A 24218-nucleotide genomic window follows, 5' to 3' on the forward strand; every position below is an offset into this window, starting at 1 on the left:
AGAATCCAGTACCTTGAGACAGGGTAAAGAGAACTTTCTAAAAATTACACTCCTAATACCTTTAGTAAAAATCAGACTTCACAATTAGATTGGGTTTTTATTAAATATAGAAATAAGTTGTTTGTAGCTGCTGCAGGTCAAAAGTTATAAATTTGACTTTTCCTATGTACCGGTTACTAGCCTGGCCCGTACCAATGTCATTTGTACCTAGCCACCGGGAGAACATGGTATTTCTAATCTTCTCATTGTGCCACTCTAAAATATTACAAAAAACACAGTTGATGGACAGAATGCAGAACAATGTCTTACATTCACCCCAGTACAAAGATCTGGGCCTAAATTCATCGGTTTTTTGCACTCCACACCACCCTAGGTCAGACAATGACTATATGCAAATCAGCCTTGACCCTGTGCCTCATGGGAACAGTCCAGCCCAAACTACCAAGCCATGTCTTTCCTAGACCGGAATCAAGCATCCAAGGACCGGTTTCTGGCTATCAGCCTTCTTCAGCCTGGATGGCTTGACTCCAGTGATGTGGAGAGCCTGGGACTCCCGTCTGAGCATACCCAGCCCATTCGGGGTGAAAATTGCAAAAAACACAGTTGACGGACAGAATGCAGAACAATGTCTTACATTCACCCCAGTACAAACTGACTGAGTGTTTGATTAATTCAGATGCTCCGTCCATCACCACCCCCTTTTGTACCGCTTTTGGCCGCCATAAGTGTGGCAGGGTATGCTCAGACGCGAGTCCCTTGCTCACTTTGCCACTGGATTCAAGCAAGCCGGGCTGAAGACGGCTGGAATGCCAGAAACCGGTCCTCGGAAGCTTGTTTCCGGTCCAGGGAAGACATGGTTTGGCAGCTCGGGCTGGACTGTTCCCATGAGGCACAGGGTCAGACTGATTTGCATATAGCCATGTCTGAACTGGGGTGGAAGAGTGGGTTAAACAGTGATGGATTAAACCCAGATCTTTTGACTGGGTGTGAGTGTTTGATTGATTCAGATGCTCCGTCCATCACCACCCCCTTTTGTACTACTCTAAAATATTATACACCCTCACTAGTGAGCAGCAAGGTGTCCATCGAAGTGGCAATATTTAAAATAAGGTTTTTGAACCTGTCAAAAGGGTGATTTTGACAGACCTGGACATAAGGATTTACGCTGCTGCTGCTGGCAGGCCTAAAGCCATGTATTCAATGCTACTGTAGTGGATGGCACAGTAGGTGCTGTAGACCACAAGCAGCTTTTAACTTTCCGTGCTATGGGTGTATATATATGCAACATATAATATGGCCTTAGAAGAAAGTTACACGTGGCAATCAGGTTTAAAGCTAATTTTGACATTTTAGGAATCAGAGCATATACACTGGGCACTGTACAACAGTATCCAAGATCAAGAATGCCTGCAGGGGAGGTAAAAAAAAAACAATAATAAAATAAAAAAAATGAAAAACTGAGCGTCACCAGACAAAGACGTCCCTTTGCAACTCGCGTACATTTTACCAGAGCAAATGTGGTATTAGTGGACTTTCAAAGACTGTTCTTCCTGCAGATAATTTTGCAGCCCTAGATAACACACTCTGGTATACACCTTACAAAGAATTTTCCAAGAGATTAACTTAATGGGTTGCATAATTTACAATGCATATGGTACCATGATGAAGAACTTTTGCTTTCTACCTAAAAAGGTCAAGCTCGCTCCATCTCCAACTATACGTTTATGGAATACCTTTAGGCATCAATACAGCTGAGATCTGCCAAGTGAAAATGAAATGAAATTAATTGAAAAGAGGATTTATAAAGCGCATGGCTTTCCAGCGTGTGGCGCTATTGTGGTAGCGTGTGTGTGGTGACAGCTCCGCTGCTTTTAACTTCCTGTTTTTTCTATTTAATTTAAAATTTGATTTAGGCACTTTTACCTTGTTCTTAAAGCCTGGCCCACATACCCCCACCTCTGTCACCCTTTACTCGCACTCTAATAGGCAAACTCACCGCGCTTTGCGGGTCCTTTGCCCTGTCTCGAGGCGGCCATCTTTGGTGAGGGGGAGCAGTGTGGTAGTAGTCCTTTGTTGATCTTGCTCGCTGACTACTTAGGCAGGCAAGTTTGGCAGCGCGTTCTTTCCAGCGTGTGGCGCTATTGTGGTAGAGTGTGTGTGGTGGCAGCTCCGCTGCTTTTAACTTCCCGTTTTTTCTATTTAATTTAAAATTTGATTTAGGCACTTTTACCTTGTTCTTAAAGCCTGGCCCACATACCCCCACCTCTGTCACCCTTTACTCGCACTCTAATAGGCAAACTCACCGCGCTTTGCGGGTCCTTCGCCCTGTCTCGAGGCGGCCATCTTTGGTGAGGGGGAGCAGTGTGGTAGTAGTCCTTTGTTGATCTTGCTCGCTGACTACTTAGGTAGCCATGCTGACGCGCAGCGGCCACCCGCAGCGGGGACGCCGTAATGACGCCGGAGTTACGCCAGAGTTCAGCCCGGACGGGTCTAGGGCCTGTCACTATGCCCATCTTCTCGGCGCCACCTACCAATAGGTATCATTATGAGAGGGAGGCTCTCCTGTCCTATCGTCCGCCCCACCCTTCCACCTGCTGTTTCGCACTAGAGGTAACTACTCCATTTCTACCGTGCAGAGCCTGTATTACCGGTCATAATTCTGTGGCTGTGAAGTCTGTTCTTTCCATGGCGCTATTGAATTGCCGGTCATTGCCGAGTCACGCCATTGAGATTAACTCTCTCATTCTAGACCACGAGCTCGACGTGCTGTTTCTCACCGAGACCTGGCTTTCCCCCCAGCTCGGGCCCTGATATGGTCAGAGCACTCCCTCCAGGCTATCTTATATCCCACCTAGACAGACCTGTGGGGAGGGGAGGAGGAGTTGCTATCCTCTTTAGAGACACGCTTGCTTGTAAGGTTCAGAACGGAGGGATGGCTGATTGTGAGAGCTGTCAGTTCACCCTCCGTTTGTCATCTACGGTGTCTCTTACGGGCCTGTTGATTTATCGCCCGCCTGGCTCTCTGGGAAATTTCCCCAATTCTTTCCTAGAAACAACGACTCTTCTTGCTTCCTCAGCCACCAACTTTGTTGCTCTTGGGGATTTTAATATTCATCTTGACGACCCCTCTAATGCCCCGGGAGTAGATCTGTTGGATGATCTCAAAGCGTTTGGGATCACTCTGGCCAACCCGGGGGCGACCCATGAGAAGGGTTACCTGCTTGACCCCATACTCTCTAACCTGGGCCACTTCATTCCATCTCCGGCGCTGCCCCTGCCTTGGACAGACCATTTTTTGGTGTCCGCAGTGTGGCAATTTGATAATCTAGCTGCAACGGTCCCAAGGGTCCATACCTTGGAAAGAGCCTGGTCGAGGCTCTCGATTGACACCTGGTCGGCACATCTGGAGGCAACGCGGCCCCCTTCTGGTTCTAACCCGTTAGTCGCAGAAGCGAATGTACACACTTGGCTTACGGACTCGTTAGATATCCTTCTTCCCAAAAAGAAACAACTTATGAAGGGGAAGAGAGTGGGTTCGGCGCCTTGGTATACGCCCGAATTGAGATCCCTAAGGAAGGGGTGCAAGAGGTTAGAGCGGTCCTGGAGGAAGGACTGGTGTGAAACGAAGCGGAAGGATTATCAGTAGGCCCTGAGTATATACAAATCCGCCATTCGTGCTGCAAAATCTGGATTCTTTGAAGAGAGAATAGGCTCTGCGGCCAACTCTTCTAAAGAATCATTCAGAGTTATCAAGGAACTACTAAACATCCCCGAACCCCAGATCATTCATGAGGACCCACGAAAAAAATGCACAGAACTGGCGTCCTTTTTTAAAACAAAAATTGATAATATACTGGCTTCCCTTCCCCGTCCAGGTGAGGTATCTTCCCCGGGTGATATCCCTGGTCCGCAGGGTAGGATGCGATCAGTGGAGCTGACCTCCTTTGGTACTGTTAGCATGGAGGAAGTTCTCTTGATTTTGAGGACCATGAAGAGTGGCTCCCCGAAAGATCCGGTACCTGTTAAATATCTAAAACAGGTGGCATCTACCATTGGTGGCCCAGTGACGGACCTTATAAACTTGTCCCTCACTCAAGGGGTAGTACCCCCCAGTTGGAAAGGGGCGGTCGTGAAGGCCCTTTTAAAAAAGCCTAATCTGGACCCCGCCGACCTTGCCAACTTCAGGCCTATCTCTCTGCTGCCGGGCCTTAGTAAGGTCGCTGAGAAGCTGGTCAACAGCCGCCTGTCGGACTTCTTGGAGGCCAATTCCCTTTTAGGTGACTCCCAAACCGGTTTCCGTCCCGGTCAGGGGACTGACACCGCCCTGCTGGCGGTTGTGGAGAACGCTAGGAGCATTTTGGATTCAGGGGGATCAGTGGCAGTGATCCTCCTGGACCTCAGTGCTGCTTTTGACACCGTGGACCATCAGGTGCTTCTCCAACGGCTGGCAGGGGTGGGGATCACCGGTTTGGCCCTCAAGTGGTTTGCTTCCTTCTTGGAAGGTCGCACATTCGAGGTATGGGAAGGCCTTGAAAAATCATCTTCAATCCCTCTCCAGTGTGGTGTGCCACAGGGCTCTTCATTGAGCCCTACGTTATTCAACGTCTATATGGCCCCCCTGGAGAGTGTGGTACTGCCGCTGGGTATCAAAATCATCAGTTATGCTGATGATACTCAGTTGGTGGTAGGCCTTTCCCAGTCGGCTCACCATCCTGACCGGCTGCACTCGTGTCTGGAGAAGATCTACACATGGATGTGCAGCTCAGCTTTAAAGCTCAACGGCTCCAAGACGGAGCTGATGCTGCTGGGAAACTCCTCTCCATCTCTGTCTCCCAGCAGCTGGCCCGACTGCCTTGGACCTGTACCCACCCCCAAGCAGGAGATTAAGAGCCTCGGGGTTTGGCTTGAGCAGGACCTGTCGTTTAAAACCCATGCCAAAAAGACTGCTGGCGTGTGCTTTGGCCTGCTCCGCTCGGCTCGGAAGATTCTACCGCTGCTCCCAGCGGCCACTAGGAGACTTCTCATCCAGGGGCTTATCATCTCGCGGCTGGATTTCAGCAACGCGTTGTTCCAGGGTGCTCCAGAATCTACCATGAACAAACTGCAGCAAGTGCAGAATGCGGCCGCCAGGCTTCTGACGGGTATCCCCAGACATCAATCTGCTCGCCCTGCGCTCAAGGCGCTGCATTGGCTCCCTGTGAGGGACAGGGTGAAGTTCAAGTCACTCTGTATCGCTCATAAAGTCCTGCAGGGGGCAGGTCCACCTATCCTGGGGAAGATGGTTCAGCCCTACAAAGCCCTCCGCTCTCTCCGGTCTGACCACCAACATCTTTTGCAGGTTGGGAGGGTGAAGAAGGTAAGAACTGGTGGCAGAAGGTTCTCTATAAACGTAGCCACTCTGTGGAATTCTCTTCCCCTACAACTTCGCTCGGAAGCTAGTTTGCTTCGGTTCCGCAAGCTTTTAAAAACTTTTCTGTTTTCTGCTTAACCCCCGCATTACTCTGTAGTTTCATTCCCTGGTGAGCGCTGGGATGCCTTTCTGGTAACCAGGCGCTATATAAAACTCAGAATAATAATAATAATGGCTGCCCGTGAGCGTCCCTGCGCTAAAGTGGACAGCCTACTGTGCTTCCAAATCTTAGGGCACAGGGTTTGGGCTTCTCAGAGACATTATGCCAGATCTATTAAGGCAAAGTGAGCACTGGTGGCATTTTAAAGATTGCAGAAATTTTTTAAGGCATGACATTGGCCACTACTCATGCTTTTTGTGATCACTCACTCTTTACGTCTTCTATTAAACACACAACCTTTGGCTTGGATGTTCTATGAAAACTCTCAGCCTGAAGTAATGTCTGGCACATCCGATTTCCCTCCTAATCAGTAGTCAAAAAGAGATTAAGTACCATAATCACCCGAAGGGAATTGTTTTCATTTTGTTCACCATCAAATCTCTTAATCGGGTTATGGTTCCTAGAGGAATTAAATTCAAATCTGCCTGGTCCCCATGGTATTCTATCAAAACATCCCCCCGTACCAGTGCAACTTAATATCAACACTGAAAACTATTTTGACACTATGTTTTGCAGCATCACAACCTACAATTATTTACTCGGAGAAGTTCTTATAGGTGCAAGTGTTTTCTAAAATCATTTGAAACTATCCCTCTGAATTTTCAACCTAAGCTCGATTCAATATTTTCACAATTTGAGAGAAAAAATGCTCTGCATTGAATGACTCTTGCAGCTTATGTTAACCTGCTTTCTGACTGGGAACCAGATATAAAAATTGCATTCGCTGAAACGTGCTAAAGCAGGTAAGTAAATGGAACAAATAACTTTTGAGATTACCTCGCCAATATCTCCTTGCACTACTCGGATTGGGTCAATCAGAATGTCTCTTGCCAACTTCTCAATCTTTTTTCGAAACGTTGCACTGAACAGGAGGGCTGAGAAGGCAAGAAATGTCAGTGGTTAGTTACATTTATTTCCTAGGTTAGTTAGACATTTATTTCCTACTCTACACCGATCATTAACACACCACAGTAGTATAAGAATATAATGCGAACAATATTCAACATTAGGGCTGAGGATCTGAGCTGACAATCATTAGGAAATGAAATCCATGTACAAAAGAAGGCAAGCAGACTGTAAAAAATAAACGTAATCATGCAGATATTATACAGCAATGCTGCCAGCTCATGTTCTCTACTGAACTTCAACTAAAAGAGTACCAAGGCATGGAAGTCCAGAGCATTACAATAATATACAACAGCTACAAATCCAGATGACAAAAGTTTTCAAAATTCATAAAACTGCTCCGGTCAGGAGATACAGGGTGGCAGCAAAAATACCAGCTTAAATTGTCTCAACCTCTAAAATACATACACTGTGACATTTACTGATCTGGCTTAATACAAAAAAAAAAAAAAAACTTTTTTGTGACTGTATACCACCCTGTCTGTGAAGTGTAGTATGATTGTTTTTGAATGTTTGTGTGAGTGTTGGTGACAGTAACTACGTGAATATGGGCCCTGTCTAGTATTTATGTTATTCCACTTAAGGAATGTGTTTTACTGTGTATTTATAACCCTAAATTGTCTAAAAAAATGAGAAAAAAAGAATGAATATTCATAATGTACAATAAAAATATATTTTGATATAATTCTTCCTACTATGCGTCTTTGAAATATCCCTTGGGCTCAGAGTGATATATGAATTTTGGACCTATTCTAGGCCACCCTTAATATCCCCTCGGCAGGTTTCTTCTGCTCTTTAACTTAATACAAGAGAAAGACCAGAGAAAAGATAGAACTGTCCTACTGCCATGGTTTTAAAAAGGTGTCCGTATTTCTATTTGTAAAGCAAATAATAGCACCAGTGCTGCTCGTACTGAGTGAATTACAAACATATTATGGGCAATACATCATGCAACTCACAAAAGGTGATGTAGACACTGGCACTTACTCGGGTAGCATTCGGTAGCATTCCAACCCATAATTTTTAATCACTATGCTACCTCAGATCAGACCCAGCAACTTGCAAATCAGTCTTGGTTTTGCTCCAAATGGAACAGTCCAGCCTGAACTGCCAAGACTGGTCATCTCTGATCTAGACCATAAGCAACCACAGACCAGTTACTGCCTACTTGGGCCTCTTCAGTTGGGTGCAGCCTGGTTCCAAAGGCATAGTGAGCACAGGATCAAAGTCTGTGCAAATCCATGGCCGCCTAGGGCATTACATCAAACACGCAAAAGGTTGGAAGTAGGTAGACTTTAACAATACCTTCAAAAGATGGTGGTCTCACAAAATCCAGAAGTATAAGTTGTATACTGCTGTACTATCTGTCTGTTTCTAAATCAGAACAGTGAAGAGAATATGAAAAACAGAAGAAAAAAAGCATCTATTATCAGTCTACGTTTGAAAAAAGAAGGGATAGGTCATAAGTGGAGTTGTGTGGCTCACTGGTTAGAGGCGGCAGACCAAAAAGCAGAGGACGGCCCGGGGCCAGGGTTCAATTACCGACGTGGCAGGGTCGTGAACCAGGGTCAGCGGACTCGAAAATTCTTGCTTCGGTGCCTACTCTAACCAGGGATCACACTCGGCAACTCTGGGCATTAGCTTGCCTCATCTCCACAACGGCCACCCACAAACGCCGGGGATGCCTGGTTTCACCTTGGAGATACCCAGGAGGGAACATCTCACAGGGAAAGCCAGGACGGGTTCCCCAGCGGTCTATAGCGCCAGGACGCCTCCGGGTAGCAGTGCGCTTTACAAGACACACACATTTACATTTACAAACCCATTCTAGGATGTCTTGGTATCCCATCATTGCACACAAAAGTGTGCCCAGTGTCATCATCTGGGTTGTACCAAACAACTACGTTGAACTCTCTCATCAATAATCGAGAGACACGTCGTCAATAGTTGTATCCTCTTATGGTAAATCAAAAGGGAAAGAAACAAAGATGGTGCATATAGTGAGAAGTGTGTGCTAAAATCAGATTTACTCCTATGGACCCATGTTCAATCTTGTATTTCAACTGAGTATTCTAAATTAAAATCAAAAAGTGCAGGTGAAGGACAGTTATACCATATTCACTGTCCATGTGGTCAACATTTTTCAGCCCCAAAGGACAATGTTGCTGGGCTTTCGTCAGAACCTAGAGGAATGTGATGTCACTGCAACTTTTAATAAAGGATATATACATACTTTGTATCCCAATATGAACTCTTGGAACAGGTACTGAAATTAATGAAAATCTGAAGAAAAAAAATGATGAATTAAATAGCGGCAATCAACTTTTGTTCAAGCCAAATTGTCTCTTAAATAAAGAAATAAAATACAACAAGCATTTGCAATGTAATAGGTCCCGCATTAGGAAAGTGTGAGCTATTGGTATTGTAAATGACAATTTTTTTAATTTGAGTTGGCTTTAAAAATATATAAATTATTAGCATTGTTATTCACAAAGCCAATAGCTTATACTTTCCTAATGGGAGTCCTATTGACTATGGCAATGCTTCTTGATAGCAAGCAAGGACAGTGCTGTTGTGGTGCTGAGTGATAATGTGGTGGTGTCCCAGAGTGATGTGGTGGTGTCCCAGTGTGATGTGGTGGTGTCTCAGAGTGATGTGGTGGTGTCTCAAGAGTGATGTGGTGGTGTCTCAAGAGTGATGTGGTGGTGTCCTAGAGTGATGTGGTGGTGTCCTAGAGTGATGTGGTGGTGTCCTAGAGTGATGTGGTGGTGTCCTAGAGTGATGTGGTGGTGTCCTAGAGTGATGTGGTGGTGTCCTAGAGTGATGTGGTGGTGTTGTGTGGCGTGCAGCAGTGTGTGGCGTGCAGCAATGTGTGGCGTGCGGCAATGTGTGGCGTGCGGCAATGTGTGGCGTGCGGCAATGTGTGGCGTGCGGCAATGTGTGGCGTGCGGCAGTGTGTGGCGTGCGGCAGTGTGGGGCGTGCGGCAGTGTGGGGCGTGCGGCAGTGTGGGGCGTGCGGCAGTGTGGGGCGTGCGGCAGTGTGGGGCGTGCGGCAGTGTGGGGCGTGCGGCAGTGTGGGGCGTGCGGCAGTGTGGGGCGTGCGGCAGTGTGGGGCGTGCGGCAGTGCGAGTCGTGCGGCCACTGGAGTCAAGCTATCATGACTGATGAAGGCTGATAGCCAGAAACCGGTCCTAGGATGCTTGATTCCGGTCCAGGGAAGACATGGCTTGGCAGTTCAGACTGGACTGTTCCCATGAGGCATAGGGTCAGACTGATTTGCATATGGCCATGTCTAGACTGGGGTGGCTTGGTGAGCAAAATAACGATGGATTAAACCCAGATCTGTGACTGGGGGTGAATGTTTTGCCATTATGCAACATTCCGTCCATCATCTTGTGTGTTTTGCTGTTCACCCTATGTGGGAAGGGTATGCCCAGACGTGGGTCCCGTGCTCACTAGGCCACTGGAGTCAAGCTATCCTGGCTGATGAAGGCTGATAGCCAGAAACCGGTCCTAGGATGCTCGAGTGGTGTGAGCTGTGTGTGCATTAGGGGGAGCAGCGGAGGAGGGTGGAGAGGCTGTGGAGCAGGTGCAGATTGTGTGTTGAGCTGCAGGGAAGGGGGTCTGTGAGATGTGGCGAAGTGGTGTGAGCTGTGTGTGCATTAGGAGGGAGGAGAGGCTGTGGAGCAGGGGCAGATTGTGTGTTGAGCTGCAGGGAAGGGTCGAAAGTATGCATGTAAGCCTCTTATCCAAACAAGTTAATTGTAAAAAAAAACTAGAATGGAGCTTGTGCTACAGTGCTTGCCTTACGCTGACTGTGCCACCTTTTCAGAGAATCTGTGCCGGGGGCACGGTTTATAATATTCAACTTTAGTAAAATGAGAAATTGAGAGGAAGCATTTATTCGGCTACACCAGTGTGCACAGCTAGGTAGGAGCAGGAGAAATAGCCTGCGGCGTTTTCCTAATGAGTACCGTGCTTTACAGAAAATGAAACTGCTGCAATTAAACATGTGAGATAAAGGACGATCGCGTGCAGATTTCTGCTTCTGCTACCAAGACTCCAAGCAGCCATTATTTGCCGCCATGGTTTTCTGGGGTTAGGCTGCCTGGCACTGTTTATTTTGTTTTACCCTGGAGGCTGCAAAGGGAAATAATATAACTGAAAGTGTGCACGGTGCGCTGAGAGTGAGAAGCACTGACGTGAACGACGTGGGATGGCGAAAGTCAAATTGCTGCAATTTTGACAAACAGATAAAAGTGAAAGCGCACATGGCGCGCAGGCAATAAACATGAGAAGCACCCTATATTGCCCCAAATGGTGTGTGTGCCCTAGAACAGTGAAAGTTAAATTGCCACCATTATAAAAAACAAAAGTGAACGCGTGCATGGGGCGCAGTCAAAAAACACGAGAAGCACCCTTTATTGCTGCAAGTGGTGTGTGTAACCCGGTACGGTGACAGTTAAATTGCTGCGTTTGTAAAAACAAATGCAAGCGAAAGCACACATGGCACAAACAATGAACAGAAGAAGCACTCTATATTGTCACGTGGGATGTGTGTGCCGCAGGACAGTTAAATTGCCGCAATTGTGACAAACAAATAAAAGTGAAAGCGCCCAGGGCGCCAGGAAAATAAACACGAACAATGCCCGCATTGCTGCGAGTGGTATGTGTGGCGCCCACCACCACCATTGTAAACAATTCAAATGAAACCTTATAGTGCGCACCGTGCATGCGATTACATTGACAAACACTGATGAGGGACGGCGAAAGTCAAATTAAAATAAAGAGGTGGATGAGCCGTGCATAACAAAAGAAAGGCGCGTAACGGCCATTGTTAAAGATGACGTGCATCATGCCGTGCTGAAAAAATATATATAATTTTGTGTTGGGCGAGCCGCGTACAACAAAAGAAAGGCATGCAGCAGCCATCCTGAAAGATGAAGTGAGGGCTGCCCAAAATGGGAAAAAGAAATAATGGTAAAAGTTTTTGGCCAGCAGCGCAGTCTAGTTTGAAGCTCTAACAAACTCTCTGCATTGCTGTGGCGGGGGGGGGTGCAGGGGAGCGGGAGCGCATTCCTTTGAAGTCTGATGGGGGCGGCGGGGGAGCGGCAGCCTCTGAAGTCTGATGCCGAGGCACAGACAAATGGCGGTGTGTGACGTGGCTGGTGTTGTGCACGCGCCTGTATCACATGAACTGTGTCTAATCCGCAGTTTTGATAGACTTTTCGGACCGCTTACTATAATCTCGCCGGAGCAATGCGCAAGCGCTTTGGCTCAGGGGAGAACTAAAAAGGAAGCTATGCTTGCTATGTAAATGTAAATGTATTGCGATTTATATAGCGCACGTATCACCCGAAGGCATCAAGGCGCTTGCCTTGGGAACCCGTCCTGGCTTTTCCCTGTGAGATAACCCCTACTGGGCATCCCCAAGGTGAAAGCCAGGCATCCCGCAGCGGGTGGGCCACCGTAGTGGAGATTAAGCAAGCTATTGCCCAGAGTTGCAGCGTGGGACCCCATGATTAGAATCGGCACCGAGGCGAGAATTATCGAGTCCGTGGACATTTTGGGCTCAGGACCCTGCCGCGTCGGGAATTGAACCCTGGTCCCGGGCCGGACCTCTGCATCAGGGTCTGCCGCTCTAATCAGTGAGCCACACTGATTGTGTGAGCTAGCTACAAATGTCAAAAAACATCAATAGGCATTTTATTTCAATAACAAGCATCTTGTACAATCGGAATCCACTGAGATATTTAACATAGCATCACCATTATATGCTACCAGCTGAATCCAGCCAGCGTACACCATTTGTTACTGATGAACTAAAGATTTCGCAAAAGAAACATCCATATTTTCCTGTGTCAGAGTGATATGTGGGTGAGATTGAGCCAGATAGCACAACTGTGAAGGGTGGCTGAAATGCAAGAGGTTGAGCTTCTCAGAGTGAGTGAGAAGCTGCGAGCAGAGCTTGTTAAGAAATGCAACCATTAAAATAATAAACCATTTTTTAAAAGAAATTATGCACAGTTGCTGGTGGAGAGTTTAAAGAGAAAGCCTTATAGTATCAACATTTTAGAAGCTTTATTTGAATGGTGCATCCTACGCAACTGGTATCTGTGCATCTTCTTTGCCTGTGTAAATCAAAACAGTTGTATTGTAATAAACCCTCTGAAATTCTGCACTGACGGGTGTGTCATCCACCGTAATTCTTTCTGAAAAGGTTTTCCAATGCCATAGCTCCCTGTGTTTTCTTTCTGCAGTTTGATAATACATTTTCCTTGTGAAGTCTGCGTAGAGGACCACGTAAACAGGGTTGAATACATAGCGATGGTATGTTATACATACGTGTATATAATTATAGCGTATACGTACGTGTGGATAATAACTTGTACCCCAATTCCTTAATCAATTCAAGGCCAAATCAATGTTTCTTTTCCAAGCTCTAATTTAGCCTTATGAATTTTGATTAAACAAAATGTTGAATGAGTGAAAGACTTGTTATGTTTGTTGAAGTACTCCACGCTTTTTGGGGGGGTTTGTGATTTATTTTCTCTGTGGCTGTTTGACAAAGTGCAGAATTTTGTTGCGTGTTTATCTAGGTTCCTGATCGATACTGTAACCTTATGCCCCTATTCGGCTATAAATCCATTTATTCCCTATATTGGCATAACCGTTCAAGTGCGATATTCAGAAAGTCATCTCTGGCCTCACACGAACAGAGCCACATTTCAGAATAGTTCTCTGCCACTTCCTTTGCAACCAATTAGTGCAATGACAGAACAGAAGTCACTATCTGATATTCCTAGATTAACACTCCGAGTTCTTCAACAAGATAAAAACTCAGCAAACCTGGAAATCCCCGCTTGCTGTGTTTTGATTAGTAATGGAACTCTAATGAGCAACTGATAGCTATCACTTCCTAGTGACATCTTTAATTGACGTCTTATGTCCAGCAAACTTGCGTCAAACCAGGCACCTGTCAGGTATAAATATTACCAACGTTGCCTTAAGCAATTGCCTGTTGCTAGTCAAGTCAAGTCAAGTCATAGAATTTATATAGCGCACTACATACCCAGAGGGTTTCAAGGCGCTTAGGAAGGGGAGGAGGATTACTTGTCAAATATCCACGTTTTAAGTTGCTTTCTGAATGCTAGGTGGTTCTGGGTAAGGCGAAGGTAAGCGGGGAGTGAGTTCCATGTTTTAGCAGCCAGGTATGAAAAGGATCTGCCTCCCATGGTGGTCTTGTTGATGCGAGGTACAGTGGCGAGGGCTTGGCTGGAAGAACGTAGTTGGCGGGAGGGGGTGTAAAAGGACAGTCGTGAGTTGAGGCATTCTGGTCCGATGTCGTAGAGTGATTTGTGTGCGTGGGTAAGCAGTCGGAAAGTGATCCTCTTATTGACGGGTAGCCAGTGGAGGTCTTTAAGGTGACCAGAGATGTGTTCGTTGCGTGGGATGTCTAATATGAGCCTGGCTGAGGCGTTTTGGATTCGTTGGAGTTTCTTCTGGAGTTTTGCGGTAGTACCTGCGTAGAGGGTGTTTCCGTAGTCCAGTCGGCTCGTGACCAGAGCGTGGGTGACTGTTTTCCTTGTTTCGGAGGGGATCCAGCGAAATGTTTTTCTGAGCATGCGAAGAATGTTGAAGCAGGAAGAGGATACGGCGCTGACTTGTCTGTTCATTGAGAGTGAAGAATCCAGGATGACGCCTAGGTTCCGTGCGTGGTCTGTCGGGATGGGTGCTTTTCCGAGGGCTTCCGGCCACCAGGAGTCGTCCCATGCAGAGGGGGATGTACCTAAGATGAGGACTTCTGTTTTGTCTGAGTTCAGTTTCAGACGGCTTTGTTTCATCCATTCGGCAACTTCTTTCATTCCTTCGTGTAGGTTAGTTTTGGCGGTGCTGGGGTCATTGGTGAGAGAAAGGATCAGTTGAGTGTCATCCACGTAAGAGATGATGTTGAGGTTGTGTTGGCGTGCGATGGCCGCGAGGGGGCTCATGTATACGTTGAAGAGGGTGGGACTGAGTGAGGATCCTTGTGGTACGCCGCATATGACTTCAGAGGCCTCGGACTTGAATGGTGGAAGGCGGACTCTCTGGGTTCTTCCGGTGAGGAACGAGGTGATCCATTCAAGTGCTTTTCCTTGGATTCCGATGTTATTGAGGCGTTGTAAAAGGGTGCTGTGGCAGACTGTGTCGAATGCTGCAGAGAGGTCAAGGAGGATGAGGGCGACTGTGTCTCCATTGTCCAGTAGAGTTCGGATGTCGTCTGTTGCTGCGATGAGGGCGGTCTCAGTGCTGTGTTTTGCTCGGAAGCCAGATTGTGAGGGGTCGAGGGATTTGTTGGCTTCGAGGAAGGCGGCGAGCTGGGTGTTGACAGCTTTCTCGATGACACTGGCCGGGAATGGAAGAAGCGAGATGGGGCGGTAATTTTTGAGTTCGGTGGGGTCCGCTGTGGGTTTTTTCAGAAGGGCGGTGAGTTCAGCGTGTTTCCAGTCTTCCGGGAAGGTGGCGGAGTTGAAGGAGCAGTTGATGACGTCTCGGAGGTGCGGTGCTATGACGGTGTCTGCTTTGTTGAAGATGTGGTGAGGACATGGGTCTGTGGGGGATCCTGAGTGGATGGAATTCATCAGGCGGATGGTGTCCTCAGTGGAGATTGGGTTCCAGTCGTTAAGGGTGTTCACGGGGGGAAGATGATCAGCAAATGGTAGGGTGGGTTGGTTTCCGGGTTGGTTGTCAAAGCTGTTGTGGATGTCTGCAATCTTGTTGTGGAAAAATGAGGCTAGGGAGTCGCAGAGGGTTTGAGAGGGGGTGATGTCGTTGGAGTTGGCCGAGGGATAGGAAAATTCCTTGACGATGTTGAAAAGTTCCTTGCTGTTGTGAGCGTTGTTGTCAAGTCGATCCTTGAATGCTGTTTTCTTGGCTTTTCGGATTAGTTGGTGGTGAGTGCGGGTGGCGTTTTTGAAGGCGTCCTTGGTGCTAGTGGTTGGGTCTTTTTTCCAGGCCTTTTCAAGGGAGCGGCAGAGTTTCTTGGACTTCTTGAGATCATCGTTGAACCATGAGGCCTTCTTGCTGCCAGGTTTGCTTTGACGTTTTTTCAGTGGTGCTAAGGTGTCGGCGGTGTTGGATAACCATAGGGTGAGGTTGGCGGCGGCTTCGTTAGCGTTAGAAGAGAGGGCTGGGGTGTTTCGAAGGAGCGATGCGGAGATTTGGTACGTGGTGATTTTGTTCCAGTTTCTTTGCAGGGTAGGTTGGAGGTGGATGCTGGGTTTTGGTTTGTTGTAGGTGAAGTGAACGCAGCTGTGGTCAGTCCAGAGGAGGTCCGTGGTGTGGCTGAAGGAGACATGATTGCTGGATGTGAAGATGGGGTTGAGTGTGTGACCTGCGATGTGGGTGGGGGAAGTGACTAGTTGTTTAAGTCCGAGGTTGGCGAGGTTGTCCACGAGGGTGGCGGTGTTGCGGTCGTTGATCTTTTCAAGGTGAAAGTTGAGGTCTCCCAGAAGGTTGTAGTCTTTGGAGGGGAGCGCGTGTGGGGTGATGAAGTCCGTGATGTCTTCACTGAATTTTGCGCGGGGTCCTGGTGGTCTGTAGAGGAGGGTGCCTCTGAGTGTGGTTTTGGGGTCGATGTGGATCTGGAAGTGAAGGTGTTCGGAGTTAGCGAGGTTGGCGTCAGAGCTGTCGTGCTACCCTGTTGCTAGCTGTTGTATGCTGCTGCAGCCTGCTGCCCCGCTGCTGTTGGTGAAGCTACTGATACCATTATCGCTGCTAAAGCGCGAACGATGGTGTGGTGAGCTTAGGAGCTGAACAGCCGTCCCTCTGCGAAGAGCCCAGCAGATGCCAAGCTGCCCGCGGACGCTGTCCCCCCTCCTCCTCTCGACGCGCTGAACAGAGCTCCAGCGTTTCTAGTCTGCCCTCGCGGGTGACTGGGATACCGAGTTCCCCCTGAAGGAAATACCAGACTTCCATCATTCTATTCAGAGGTATGGTGTTGACTAAACCCTTAGATGAGAATTCTTGAAGCAAACCTTGGCAAAACCAACTTAACTTAAAGCTACTTACTTACTCCCCTTCCACGTGTTAGGCTTAGGTCAGGCACACTGGGGTAGGCGTAGTTAGAAGCACCAGTTGAGTATTTTAGCCTAATGTATATATGACTGTATATATGTTTTATTACTTTTAAACCATTGTATGGCTAAGAAACCATATCAATGCTTTTACAGTTCTATTTCGCAATACTGATCTTACTGTACGTACTTTTTATAATAACAAGTCTTGCAATTGTGGCAATACATTTCTCTTGTACGAGAAGAAAGACTGTTCAATAAATGTTAACCCTTTATTGACAAACGCCCGTCTCTCTATTCTCTATATATCGTGAAAGTAAACTGCACTAATCTGACTGAGTGAAATACATGTCTATTGTTTCACACGACCCTAGAGATCGACTCTTAATCTGAGGAGCAAAGTTGTCATGTTGCACGGTTGTTGGAAAGCTGAATCCCTTCTTGTCTGTGCCAGGGAAGCTGATCACTTCCCATGCAGAGAAGAAAGTTTCCAGTGACCTCTGAGCTAGTTGGTAACAAACCCAATTAAGTTTAGCATAGTCAGTGGAGGCCTGGAATATCCGCAGTTCCACGTCGATACTACTGTTTATGTTATTCCAATGCGCAGGGCCTAGTGGGAAACTAGGAACTACACTACATGGCGCCCAACGTTTGGTAAGGCGATAAACTAACGCAAGACGTTAGAGTAACTCAGTCGTGCATATTTCACACAGACCCCTTTCTCCCGTAAATACTCCAATAGACGTCTGGAGTGGGTGAAAGGTTAAAATGCGCCCGAGCTCAGTAGGAAGAGATTCCTATGTAAAGCTCTGGTTTATTCAACGTTGAAGGATACAGTGTTCCAAAATATTGTGCACATAATCTTTGTCTCCTTGGAGACCAACTCTGCAAACCTTGCATTTTAACAATGCCAGGAGAAAACGGAACCACTGGGGCCGCAGCAGATAGGACTCAGCAGGGTCCCGAATACACAGACCCGGGTGCAATTATCATCCCAGCCCACTTAAGAAAATCTATAACGTTAAAACTTATAGAGAACGGACTGACACCTCAAGGTGGTACAGTAATTTTCGTGATAGAGGCTCACGAATATCGGCAGACAGAGGTATTCTATTCATGGATAAACTTTCCAGCGGCAAACGCTACAACAAAAGAGTTGCACTATTACAAAATAGAGGAACCTGCGGAAGTACGCTCCTTTCGAGGAGATTGAAATTCCACTTAAATTTCAAGAGCACCTGCTCTGGTTTAATGGCGCCCTAAAACATAATGATCACATAACCAGGCTCGGTCCACTAGGTAGACCAGGAGCAACGTAGCCGGTTCTAGCCAGCTACACACCACATCCTGACATTGTAAAAATGTCAAAGGAAGAGCTGTTAGTACAGCTAAAAACACTAATTAAAATACATAGGCAATTAGTCCAATATGTAATGTGGACTGCAACAGTCCAGCCAGCTGTTAATGTACCACAGCTGACCCCTCATCAGGGGAACACTAATAAAATCACACCACAGAACATAGTCATGTCTTGGTAAAACACCCGTAAAACGGGAACAAATTCCTTTCTGGTTAGCACAGAAAATCACTCAAATAGAGGCAGTATTTCCTGATACTACCCCTATAGAGAAACACAGAATCTTGACAATCTGCCTTCCTATGGGAATCGCACCACACGTGGAGGACTGCGACACTTGGGGTACAGTCTTTGCTTCCATTTACACAAAAACACACGGTGTTCCGTCTATGGCGGTAATACCAGAAGTGGTAAAACAGATTCAAAATGAATACGGTCCAGAGCCCGCTTTAAATCTTGGTATGAAATTACTGAAAGACTTCAAGCAGGTCTCGACTATATTATTAGCCAACATAAAAGGAGAAGCAGCATCTGTGGCGATTCGCCAGAAGTTGAAGGAAACAGTTATAGAAGATCCTGTTGAGCTTGCCAAAATCATAGAGAAATGCTATGAAGAATTAGGTAGAGACAGCTTGGGTGGAAAACCAGTTAAGCCCCAACTGCTCGAAAATCCTGAAAGATTATTTATTAAAAATTATTTAAACACTCCTAAAAAGAGCTGGGATGGAAATAAACAATCCACTCCCAAGGAAAAAGTTTTCCAGTCCAGAGGAAGGTCTCCTCGACGGAGGGAAAGAACTCCGACTCGAGAACGCCAGTCTCCCCAGAGGGAGCCCTCTGAGAAAAGATATAACCTTAGAAATAGGGATAATCTGAAAAAACCTGATAGATATCAAAGTATTGATACACATCCCTCTCGATCTTTTCCACAGAATTCGGAAAGAAGAGGACGGTCAGACCCAGGAGAGCACACCAAGTCCAAAGACAAGGAACCTGCTCGGAGTAAAAAATCTCAATTTCAGAAAAAGAAGGTAGCCAGTATTAGAGTAATCAACCATGCCGAGAATACGGAGGACACAGTTGAAAAACGGGGAGTGGGCATTCACAATGTTGGACAGTGCAGCAGAAATCAGTATAGCGCGCAAGATCTTGATGAGTCATCTGGAGACAGTGGACACGAATGAATACATTCAGGTTGAAACTGCTGACACCAGACTTAGCGAGCCCCATAAAATATACGAAATAACATTGCGTATAGAGGGTGATAAGACTAGGAAAATAAGACGTCTATTTTGGGATAAGCTCTCAAAAAGCTATTATATTCTGTTAGCTGAAAAAGATTGGCCCCCCAGAGTTTGTCAGAGAGTGCCCTCGTGGCGAAGAAGTGATTATGCCTGCCTTCTCGAATCACTTTCCGATTCAGAAAAAATATACTTATGCAAGGAAATGGGCAGTAGCCCAGGCACCTGCATTATATAAAAATCATGTAGGATGGGATGAGGACTCACCTCCTCACAAAATCCAGTTAAAAAGTGAACCAACTGCCCAACGGCAGTATCCCATTAAGCAAGAAGCTAAAAAACAAGTCAGGGAGATCTTAGATCAACTTGAATACCAGGGGGTGATTGAAACATGCACCTCTCAAATGAACAATCCTTTGTTTCCTGTCTCCAAGCCAGACAATTCATATCGTCTAGTTTTGGACTACAGACATCTTAATACATGTTGCAAAACTTTTGCAGTACAAAACTCGCATAGTGCAGCCCTAATGAATAACAGTTAGGAAAAAATACAAAACGACATTAGACATATCTAATGGTTTCTTTTGTCAAAACATTGCACCGGAAAGCAGATTTTGACCGCTTTCTCTGCATTTGGGTCGCAGAAAAAATTCTGTCGACTCCCACAGGGGTTCAAGAACAGCCCAGGACTATTCTCAGCTAGGGTAACAGAGTTACTACAAATATATGATGATGAGGCATTATCTTACGTAGATGATATCTCACAGACGACGACTTGGATACTCACTTGAAAAGAGTGAACACCATTATACTTGGGTTCACAGCAGAGGGTTACAAATTCAACTTTAAAAAGTCTCGAATTGACAATCTGACAGTACTATTCTTAGGGTACGAATTATCAAGTGAAGGGAAAAGCCTAGCGGACAACTTCTTAGAGAAGTGCGCTGTACTCCAAGCTCCAAAAACGCGGAAGAATTTACAATCCATACTAGGTTTTCTGAATTTCGGAAGAACTTACATTCTAAATTACGCAGAGGGTTATACCTCTCTACGAACTAATTAAACCTGATTTTAAACAAATCAATTGGACTCAAAAACACACAGAAATTTTGAGATCACTGCAAACAGACATGTTAGCAAAAACAAAATTAGATACACGTGACAACACGATCGATCTTGTAATCCGAGTCATCCCAGGAAGATGCGGATTCACGTACCTAACCTCTAATGAGGGAGAAAAGGTACCAATTTCAATTAAATCTCACTTGTACACACAAGCAGAAAAAGCATTCAGTCTCACAGGAAGAACTGTGAAAGCAGTGCAAATTGCATTAGCAAATGAACGAGAACTAGCACACGGCAAACGGATTAATATCCTCACAGCGGAATACGCCTTCGAGGCGCTATTCAGACCAGTAAACCTGCCTACAGTGTCACTGGATCCGAAATGGATACAGTGTGTAGATTCTCTAGGAGCGGAAGATGTGAAATACTATTTCGCCCCGCAATTCGAAGAACTGAATGATTTAGAATATGAAGAAGAATATCCTCTGCCAATCGAAGTTCTGCCTCTCCCACAATACGCCTGTATAATCTATACAGATAGCTTTGTACAGCATTTCAACGTAGAGAGCAAATCCTACGATGCAGCATGTGCGATAATTAAAGGTCGTTGGCTGTGCAGTAAATTCAGACCGAAAGTAACAAAAATTGAATCTGTAAGAAACTGTTCGGTTCAGAGAACTGAAATCAGATGTTTAAAGATGGCGCTCGAAAATGCAGAACGTGAATTCCCGACACTTATCGTGTGCGATTCTCATTTTTGCGTCAACTCTTACAACAATAAATTGCAGAAGTGGATTGAAAACGACTACAAAGATGACACAGGTGCCACAATAAAGCATAAATTGCTCTGGAAACAGGTAGCTCTTTTATACAAAGAACTACAAAAGACTCACGTGATTCACGCACAGAGTCTTCAACGTGATGGCGTTCACGTTGCAGGGAATTCATTGGCTAATACAGCCACAGCGGAAGCAACTAACCCGGCTTCCGTAGCCACAAAAAAGCGTACAGAAAAATACATAGACGGGGAAACCATGCTGGCAGTAAAAACGACCGTAAAAGGCGACTGTGCAGCACTACCCGTGAACTATCCACTCAATTATGCATACATAATCGATGCAAACTCCGTTCCTTTTGCTCGAATCCCTGGAGTGGGGGACAGAGTAATTCCAAACAGGAGCAGGAGGGGCTTCCTCTTACTGGAAGCACACATGGGGTTGGGTCTGAGACACCAAACAATTAAAGATTCTCTGAAAGAATTACAATCAGAGTACTGGTGGCCAGGAATGAGCATAGATATTCAATGTTTTGCTCAAAATTGTGAAGACTGCAACAGAGATCGCAGTAATGAACAGGCCAGTGTAGTTTCAGGATCCCTGCTAGACAGCATAAGGCGGTCTATCTGCGCAATCAAAGAAGAGAAGCGCGTCCCATTGTACACAGTTAAGGCTAAACACACTTAAAAAATGAGGCCTCCAGCGCTCGGCTGACGCTAGAACGGTTATAAAAGATTTGCGAGTCTTTATCGGCACATACGCAAATACCACGTTCCATTCTGACCAGGGTCCTGCTTTCAGCTCTCGAGCCTATAAGGAGGCCATGGCCAGCATGGGAATTGGGTTGCGGTATTCTTGTCCGTCGCACCCCGAAGGGAATAGTGTGGTAGAAAGAAAAAACCGAGACATAAAGCGATCTATAACAGCGAAGGTATTAGGTTCAGGCGCTGGGTGGGTCAAACATTTAATAAGTGTCCAGACTAGTCTTAATAACTTGCCAAGAAATTCTCTAAAAGGTTTCAGCCCATACGAACTATTGTTCGGAATTAGAATGAACATTCAGGACCTCGATAGTCAGATGTCAGTGGTACAAGAAAAAACAACAGACTTTGACATCAAAGATCGTTTGGCTGTTTTACAGGAACTGAATGAAACAAGAAAATCCTTAAGCAACATAAAATTAAAGCAACAGCCATCTACCACTGACGAGGCACCACAAGCAACAGCCCCAGCAAGGCCTGTCTGGATTCCAAAGATTGGGGATCTAGTCAGAGAAAAGATCGCGGTGAAGAAGGAATTTGGGCCTTCTTACAGAAAAGCAGTACCTGTCTTGGCAGTCACCGGAACAAGATCAGTTGTGCTACCGCCCCTTGCTGGTAAAAAGGAGAACAGAGTCGTGTCCATCGACCTGGTAAAACCACAAGCATGTGGCCTATAATCAACAGTAGGCCCAGTGGACTCCCAAGAAACAACAGAATACCCAAACTTGCAACAATCCAAGAGGTTCAAACTGAAAGACTAATCACATTCGATCAGCCTGCAGTGCACAATGAAGGACTATGCAATAATGCCATGGAACTCGTGCCTTTTGAGACACAGATTGAAACAGTTCGTCAAGAAACAACACCAGTCTACACTAATGTGGCATCAGAAAATGCTACCGAAAGACAGATTGAAAGAACATTCCCATCAATTGACAGAACTGCCTCTGGTTATTTCATCAACTTCGACAACTTCTCTGAAGATCAAAACGACCCCGAAGTGAAGCCAGAAAGAAAAAAGACTTTTAAAGAAAAAGCAACAGAACTCTTTCATCAACTGAAGGAAATCTACCTTATTTCCCCTTGGTTAGAGTTCTGGTTCGGTCTAGGTGTATTTTTCCTCCTGCTTTTGCTCATCATGGTACTTTGTTTGGGAACATTCATTGAGGGAAAATATATTACAAGGGACACAGCAAGTCAGAACATCAACCTAGTCCTGAAACCACACAGATCATCCCACGTGAAGAAAAGAGAACTGTCAACAGTAAATGTCACAGCAATTCCAATACCTGGTGGGGTAGTATGGGAGAAAACTGACTATGAGAAATATGGTCCGGTCGAAATCCTGAAGTATCCTCATCAACTGAAGGTTTCCTTAAGTGACTTTGTAACACCTAGTACATTCTCTGATGATTGGGACTTTAACAGTATTAATGACATGATGTCTGATTTAGTAATGTCAGCTAGATTCACAGATCATGATTATTTACAAGGTTCATCTAGTTATGAACAGTTATTCTGTTACACACACTATGGTGATCATTACTTGCATAAATCTGCACAGCCTAGAAATGTTTTTATGTATAATCAATGGGAACATTGTGCTACACCACCTAAAAGCAGTTCTAAAGCATTTTTTGAGAAATTCAAATACTTCTCAGGGTTTAACACTAGTGATGCAGAAACGTTTTATTACAAACTGTTAGATAAAACAGGAATGAAAAACAATGCTGACAAATTCTAAATTGATATATTCAGAAGCATTTTTATGACAAAATGATGACATTTGGTTTTGATTATTGGAAAGATAACATTGAAACGAAAACAATTTGGGGTACAAAAGATTGGCAGGTACAGGGCCTTGAAGCACTATTCAGAACCTGCATGATACCATAATAAATGATGTTTTTAAATGACACAATACACCAAACATCCTGTCTTGGCCTAGCTAAGATCAAAGACCTTAAACACCGTCTATTCCAAAGCCAATACCTGAAAATATAACTGCAGATATTGAGTTAGACGTTTCACAAATTTTACATTTTAACAGAACACATCCTGATTGGAAAAAGTGGTTAATCTGGCCTACAGACACAAACAGCTGTCAAGATAGATTCCTGAATAAGACACAGGGGTTAAAAATGACCAGACTAGACCCGAGATATTCCCAGAGACAACATCGAGGGATAATAACATACAGTGTAGGGAAACTCTGCCTTGAATGGCTAACATCATCCACACTGGCTGAAATTAAGCAACACTTGTCTTTACTGAAAGATGGTGCTGATTTGTGCGATTTCATTCTTGGACCACGCAAACAGCGTCAAAAGCGTTTCATAGCGACCAGTATCTATGCTGCTTACAACGAGGCTTGGAAAGTCAAACAAATTGAAACAGCTGAAAAAATACGAGAAATTGATCGTATTAATTTGGAGAAATCACTTTCTGTAGTGGACAATGGGTTAATGACTGTCTTCCAGAATATAT

At 45.5% G+C, this 24218-nt stretch overlaps 1 protein-coding gene across 1 annotated transcript in view; it reads right to left on the minus strand.

Annotated features, from left to right (window-relative positions):
* DDX42 (DEAD-box helicase 42) overlaps positions 1-24218 on the minus strand; it is a 401460-nt gene that overhangs the window by 126257 nt on the left and 250985 nt on the right. Inside the window, exon 13 of the mRNA XM_086923805.1 lies at positions 6348-6445. Coding sequence (XP_086779931.1) covers positions 6348-6445 — 98 coding nt within the window. The remainder of the gene's footprint in view (positions 1-6347; positions 6446-24218) is intronic.

Source organism: Lissotriton vulgaris, chromosome 5 (assembly GCF_964263255.1).
Source record: "Lissotriton vulgaris chromosome 5, aLisVul1.2, whole genome shotgun sequence".
NCBI lineage: Eukaryota > Metazoa > Chordata > Amphibia > Caudata > Salamandridae > Lissotriton > Lissotriton vulgaris.